We start from the raw sequence: 7,663 nt of genomic DNA on the forward strand, positions 1-7,663 counted from the left end.
TCAAGAAAAACGAGGGCGCTGTATCCACGCCCAGTACAGTGGCATCGCGGGCCGTGATAGGCTCAGGCAGCCGTCGATCTATCTGTTGACTTGAGTAACAGCCAATGGGGGCACGGTAAGCGTTAATGACCATTAAGTGAAAATCAGAACATGGAAACTGTCAGAATCAGATTAATTATACATATAAATAAAACATAGAGAATCAATTAACTATAAAATAAGAAATACAACGTCTATTTACAAGTCGATTGTTATGTAAGATTTACAAAAAAGTGCAACAAAATAAATGATTATGTACATGCAAAGATAAGTGTAGGATTTATATTTAGTTGTATCCCACATGGTGTTCTGAAATTAAGTGTATTAGAGTTCAAATTGATTGAAATATGACATTATATATGCACATACACACAGTAGTTCAATGTTTTTTTTTAACTTTTGTCCAGCTGTTTGCCTAATTTTAGCTGCATGTCTATTTATGTGCCCATGACAAGAACACTAAAAATAGCATTACCAATAAAGCGGATTCTTTAACTTTCAGTGTAATTTGTAAAAGTCACAGCTATAGAGCCGTTTTGCATTAATAACAGGTTAATTTAAGTTTGTAGCAAAATGGCTGCAGTTTAAAAATGTGTCCTCTTTAGAAGTACTTGCACAGATGAACTGGAAAAATAAAATGGCATATGCATTTTGTACAGCACTAGACACTTATGTAACAGTCTATACTGCTGATTTTTCCCAAAACATCAAAAGAAATGAGAACAAATACAGTATATTTTTTAAATTACACAAAATAAACTTAGTGAAATAAAACAAAACGAGAGGTATGTTGAAGAGGTTTATTCAAAAATAAAACTGCCACTGTCTTACCAATCAAGCCAGGAACACAACACAACTGTCAAAGCAGCCCTTACAGAAATCAAATGACAGCACTGTATAATATCTTAAAATTAAAAAGACACTGGAAAAAATCGGAGATCAACACATGGGGGAAATCTATTCAGCACAGTGAACAGGCTCATAAAAAGGGGCAGTGCAGCACAGAAACAACAAACAGTAGGAATGTGACATCGTATTTAAAGGCATGCGGGCCAGCAACTACCTCCTGATGCCGTCGCAAGCGGCGACTTATACCAGCATTTAACTCAATCAAAAAATAAAAAGAGGAAATTATTGATCGTATTGCCGATTCTTAAAGGGGGAAAGATATTTTGTGGATGAGAAATGTTTGGGACTTTCAAGTGATTTCACCCTCGAGAACCGCATCGACTGGGCCTATCTTCCACAAAAAAATCAATCTGCTGTACAAGCCGCACTAATCGCTGTCAAATGTCAACGGCAACATTCGGCATTGCCCTAACACGGGTGTTTCTTCTCACACATAAAACGCGACTTCAGGAGAGAGATAAGACATGCAGCAGCAGAAACATCGAAAAAAACAATCTCTATCAAATGGAAACTGATTTTTGGCTGCTATACTGACTAAATCTTCAACAATAGGAGGAGGCTGCACTAACAACTACAGCCCTGGGAAAAAAAAGAAAAGAAAGACTAGGGATAAACGGACAGGTTAAAAAAAAAAATAATTACAAAAAAAGCTGCTGTAGGGCTGTAAAAGCAGACAGGGTGCAGGGCGGGCGGGGGTAAAACTAACTAATCTTCTTCACTCAGTCGCCTGCTGCCGTGGGGCTTCGGTGTTGACTTGCTGAACGGGAGCGACTGAAACAGAAAGGGAGAGGGGTTAGCTCGCTGCAGGGGAGGATGGAAGAACACACACACACACACACACACAATAAAAACAACACATTACTCATCTTGACAGTGTACATACACCTTATAACAAAGTCCCTGACTGCATGGGATCTGAAAACCTCTTTTGGCCTCAAACTAAAACATTCATATCAAAGATAATATTAAATCTGTCTTGAGGCAACTAATCTTTGTATTTCAAACTGCCCAGGGTCAAAAAGCTAAATACACAATTAACCCCCCCCCACCCCCCTAAAAAAACTCTAATAACTGACGCAGCTCTCACCTGCAAATTGTTAGCATGGTTACTGCTCTGAGGAGAGATTTAGAACTTAATCCTTGTGTCTACGGGTCGGATGGAAACTATTCTATACCAACTGCACATTTGAAAGCCACCATTATTATTGTACCAAGTTTGGGCACTAAAACAAGTACAGTGGAAACCTCTTAAAAGTAATCAGGTCTCTCGGGCTCAATTTGGATCCAGAGTGGGTGATTATTAGATATATTTTGTTTATTTATTTCTCTTGCAGAATACGGTTTAATTGACATATTAGACCGTTTTACATAAACGGACAGATTCGCAATTTGCTGAGTTTGATCTACTTTCACAGCACAGCTGCAAGTGCACATATGCTTTCCGCCTCCATCGCCAGCAGCCACAACTGTCTCTATGTGTACGTGTCGACTACAGAGTAACGTAACACAACCCAGAATCTGTTGTAGGGCGGAAAAGGATTCTGTATGTACACAGCATGTCCAGTGGAAGCGGACTTCTTGGTTACTACGGGGTAAACAATCCAAACAGCCATCTTTATAGGAACGATTTGGTCTCAAGCGGTTTCCACTGTACTCGGATGGTAAAGCAGCCTTAAATGGTAATGATGTTGCAAACATGTATGGCACATAAATAAAACATATCTGACAAAGCCTCCTCAGAGATATCAGCCTATTAAAAGAAAACATCTTGCCTTCCTTTCTTGTACTCACTCATCCACTCGCATGCAGATACACACACACACACACACACACACACACACACACACACACACACACCTACTCTGAGCATGCTTGTAAAAAAAGGCTCAACTTTAGCTTGACAATCACCAGTTGTATTCCCAAAACTACATCAACCCTGTGCATTATCTTTCACTATGAACATGAGCTTGTCAGGGGGTTTGATTTTTGGTTACCTTTGGAGACAGTGGCAGAAACAACAAGTACAGAGAAGCGAAGGATGAAAGGACTGTAGGACGGATGACTACAACTTGGAGAGACACTGCGCTGCGAAGGCTCTTGAAGACTGATCTCTCGTCAGCTCTCACTCTCAGAAGCTAAGACAGAGGCCGAAGAACTCTGGTAGGTAGGGGTCTGGTAGGTAGGTAATGGATTTTAAACGGTCGAGCTCTGATCTGTGCGGGTCGGCCCTCTGGTACGTCTGAAGGCTGGCTGGCTGGGTGACTCTAGCAGAGCTACTGTATGTGTGCGAGGGCGGATCTCGTCTGAGCGTGTGCGTCGGTTGAACAGACGGGGTCGCCCATTCACTGCGTGGGAGGGGTCGGTCGGTAGGTCGACCTCTTTCTCGCTGTCTAACACCGGATGCAGGCGAAGGCTGATCTCAGGTCAGCGCTTAGTCACCCTCCCGCAGGACGTGCACACCGCCAGCTGGCAGACCCTGGGCCTGGTGTCAGCTGCGGTGTCAGTGCAGTGCTCAGCTCCCACCACACGCTTTAAAGAAAATATGAAAAATAAACAAAACTGTGCTGCAAAGATGCTTAACTTAAAATTTCACACCAATGGTGTAGTTGTCCCTTTTTTTTTTATGTCAGCTAATGTCTCTCTGGAGAGTTCAATTGATTTAGCCAAATTCAGGAAAGGGCATCTAAATTTAAGAAAAAGGTAAAAACATTTACAATACTACCTTGGACCTAGGGCTGGGCGATACGGCCAAAATAATTATATACACACACATCACGATATAGCATGTTTTCCAGTCATAAATAAATAAATAGACTATATAAAATAACTATTTGGTAAATCCCATATTCTATAATATAGTGCAAATTAAGTATTTTGTAATTTCATTAACATAAGTATGTATGTGTATATATATATATATATATATATATATATATATATATATATATATATATATATATATATCCTGTATGTGCTTGTTATTATCAATTTAGACAATATTATCCTGAATAAATTATCATATTAAATTATCGCCCAGCCCTACTTTGACAGTCTTTATTTAACACTCGTTAAAAACCAATAAATACAATTGTCCCTCTAGCGCTCACAGCCCTGAATTTCCTGTAGAATTAAGTTACATCTATGGTGGGTGAGATCAAAAGGAAAAGAGTACAGAGGATATTGTTCATCTCACTGGTTTTTAGCTGCTAATCTTTCATCTACTTATTACTTCCATACACCGGACAGAGGGCCCGGGTCACTGTCCTCTACCCCTCTCCCACTCCACTGCTGTCCAGCAGCAGAGGCAGAAGACGCAGAATCTCTCGCCGCCGAAGGGGTCTCGCTGCTCGTCCATCTCACCGTCAGGCGGCAGTTGTCTGGCGGCAGCATGGCGCTCTCGGGTGGAAGGAGGGTCTATTTAAACAGCCATTCCCTGCCTAGGATGGAGCACCTACTTCTGTTAAGAACATAACTGACCCTCTCCTGGAACGGGAACACAGTTGTGTAAAAAATAAAATCTGGAGTGGTTGAGCTAGACCTGACTGGAGCTTTTTTCTGCTGAGGTGTTACATATGTCTAAAATGTCTTGGTAAAACACTGACTAAGCACTAGAAATGTATTAAAACAGGCCTGTTTCAGTGAACAAGAGACATCTAAAATGGGGATTTACCTTTTCCTCTTGTGATTGGCCGCTGGGGTTCGTGAGCGGGAGGCGGAGCGCCTTCTGGGCGCAGAGGCGGACCGAGACCGAGACTTGGAGCGACTGGAGGAGAGAGAGAGCGGTGGGGAGGGGGAAAAAAAAACATTTACTTGCTCCACTATTGGATGAGGAAGCTGGAATTATACTTCTGCAGAGGAACTTATGTTGCAAACCGAAGCGGAGAAGGGTGTTATGGGTAGGTCGCACAAGCTCGCAGACGTGCACAACTCCCAAAATCTCGACGTTCCAACATTGTGCCGGGAAGGTTTTGCAGTAGAATGAGATCTTCTAGTAGAGCTCTGGAAACTAAATTTCTCTTCACAGTACTTTTAATATAGTTGCATATGTTGTCACTGTCCTGTCGATTCGGGTCGATAAATACAAATTAATTGGTTTGTTGTAGATGTAGAAATTTGCGGATTTCGTATTATTTTTCTCTACATTGCGGTTTTACCAAACAATAGAGAACAGTTTTACTGCATTTACTGCTTTGCAACAATGGTGCGTTTCAGATGCTGTGTATTAACTATGGCGCGAAGACCTGCTGCGCACATGACCTACCTTCTTCTCACTGGAGTCCTTGACTTGGAGCGGGCTGGGGAGCCGGACCTGACGTTTCAGAAAGCACAGGGGAGTTAATTACATCTTTGGTGAATCGATGGCAACACTTGAGGCATTTAACGACCAGAATGAGGGTGAAAAAAAGAAGAAGGGACAAGCACTCTGTGCTTAAGTGATCCATGTGGGTCCTGCCTTTCTGCTGCATAAAAATCCCTGTACTACCATAACAGTTTCTTATAGATCAACTCATTGTGTTCTTACCTGCTCCTGCGTCTGGAATAGGATGGAGAACGACGGCGGCTCCTGAGAAAAGTACAAAAAGGGATAAACAAAAGGCTCATATGTTGCCGAGCTGCCATGAATAAACATGACAAAGCATAACAGTTTATAATGTATTATTCAAGTGCATGTTAATAAAGTCTTGTGATGTCAGTAGGCCGAGATTTCTATATGAAAAGTGAACTATTTATTTAGATAATATTCTGATCCAATAGGTGGGATTTAATGTGGTTGTATGCCTAAAAAAGCCACTAAGTGTCTGTGTTTCGGTGCCGACTTACCGGCTTTGGCTCCGGCTGCGGGAGTGGGAACGAGAGCGATAACGGCGCCCGCGGGACCTGGACCTAGATCTGGACCGGGACCGAGAACGGGAGCGAGACCTGGAACGGAAACACACAAACATCTGTTATCCTCTTCCGCCTTTTGACAGAACCGGTCAGAGCAACAAGCGATGAGCGGCACTAGTGTAAACAACCACATGTGGAACACGCTGTATCCCTTCACCTGCTGCGGCGGCCTCCTCGCTTGCTAAAGCGGTAGCAGTCGTAAGCGTAGTGGCCTCGGTCCCCACACTGGTAACACCGATCGGTGGGGTCGAACTGCCGTCGGCTGGGGCGCCCACGGCCCTTCCTGGAGAGGCCAGTTGACAACTCCACGCGTACACGTGAACCACAGAGAAGCCTGAGGAAAAGGATAGGTCAGTAAGGGAGGCTGCAAGGACAGAAACCCTAAACAATATTACACCGTTGTCTTCTGGAGTCAAATAATATTTTTGTTCCTGTTGTATGTTACAAAAGGGATTGTTCACACCCTAAATGAGGAACAGACAGGAGTACTAGCACGGGAGTAAAGCAATGTACTGCTGTGGACGGGGGCAGCAGCAAAACAGATTTCAGCAAAAAAGAATTAAAAGCAATCACTCAGACAGCACTTTTCAATGGAAAACTCAGAACAGAGGAGTTGCTGGTCTACCACTGCCTCGATCGGTTAGTTTTGTTTTTGGGTGACTTTAGCATTTTAAACGTTTTGGTTAGGTGAGGTAAAATATTACATGACATCTACTTACTTTCCATCCATGCCTTTCACAGCATCTTCTGCATCTCTGGGATCCTCAAACTCCACAAAGGCAAACCCAGGTGGGTTCCTGGCCACCCAGACGGTTCTCAGTGGGCCATAATAACTAAACGCTCGCTCCAACTCCCCCTTGGCGGCACCGTTGCCCAAGTCTCCCACGTACACTTTACAGTCGGTGGCCCGAGATGAACCACGGGAGGATGAGCGGTGCGACATTTCTCCTTGTCTGTTGGGAATGTGCAAACGTTATAATTAGTCCATTAATCAATAAGATGGACAAAAATGACTCCTACTTTGATAATTCATCAGTGCAATATTTTATTAAGCTGCATTTTAATCATCCAATGTTAGAAGAGCGAAAAAGCACTGGGAAAATGTGACATTCATCTCTGGAAAACTTTACGGCATTTTCCATGATCAATTTGGGGATTGAGAAAATAAATCGTATTATTAATTAAATATTACAGGAGATCATCTGACTGTCTGCCACTTTCAGCCTAATAAACATTGCATGTATGCCCTCAAAATACTTAAATCCTTTTGCCCAAATCCATTTACAATGCGCACAAACACCCTTCTTACATGCACAGGTTGTGTGTGTGTGTGTGTGTGTGTGTGTGTGTGAGTGTATATGTATGTAAATAAATCGTAGATATTTTTAATATAGGTATGGTTTGGCATGCATGATTTTTACTTGTAGTGGAGGATTTTCATAATTCGGCATTAGTACGAATACACAACTGCACCTGCGGATGAGGGGCTAGAACGCGTCTCGTTTGGTCACGTGAGCTCAGCAGGTACAATAGCGTTCCGCTGGTCACACACGCGCCCGTGAGCGCGCCAAACACCGGCCTCCTAAATTCTCTTTTCCAACATACAACCGGTCCAGTTCGCTCCGTTCAGCGGCGTCAACCTCATTCACACAGACCACTGGTTTAACGGTTACATCACGAGCGTTGTAAGAGACATTTTGGTTATTTATTAAACGGCCACCTTTCATTAGACGGCAATAAGACGTCTATTAAATATTACTATAAACGCCATCTGCTACCAGCGGAGGACACCCAGTTTTCCGCCTGAATTAAATGATATGCGCGGATT

General features: G+C 42.8%; 1 protein-coding gene across 5 annotated transcripts in view; it reads right to left on the minus strand.

Moving 5' to 3' along the window:
* Positions 1-825: 825 nt before the first annotated feature.
* The window catches only part of srsf7a (serine and arginine rich splicing factor 7a), a 7,379-nt gene continuing 541 nt past the window's right edge, over positions 826-7,663 (minus strand). The window contains exons 2-9 of one of the 5 annotated variants that reach the window (XR_004609084.1): positions 6,555-6,788; positions 5,993-6,169; positions 5,770-5,868; positions 5,471-5,512; positions 5,210-5,257; positions 4,619-4,711; positions 2,943-3,477; positions 826-1,719 (exon numbers count right to left, since the gene is read on the minus strand). Coding sequence is in view for 3 of the 5 variants with exons in the window: in XM_034528696.1 (XP_034384587.1) it covers positions 3,384-3,477; positions 4,619-4,711; positions 5,210-5,257; positions 5,471-5,512; positions 5,770-5,868; positions 5,993-6,169; positions 6,555-6,778 (777 nt within the window). In the remaining 2 variants the exon portion in view is untranslated. Of the gene's footprint in view, positions 4,432-4,606; positions 4,712-4,821; positions 5,258-5,470; positions 5,513-5,769; positions 5,869-5,992; positions 6,170-6,554; positions 6,789-7,663 lie in introns of those variants that run through there. The other 4 variants (XM_034528696.1, XM_034528697.1, XM_034528698.1 and 1 more) reach the window with 4 other exon arrangements.

The sequence above is a fragment of the Cyclopterus lumpus genome, chromosome 25 (genome assembly GCF_009769545.1).
Source record: "Cyclopterus lumpus isolate fCycLum1 chromosome 25, fCycLum1.pri, whole genome shotgun sequence".
NCBI classification, from domain to species: Eukaryota; Metazoa; Chordata; class Actinopteri; order Perciformes; family Cyclopteridae; genus Cyclopterus; species Cyclopterus lumpus.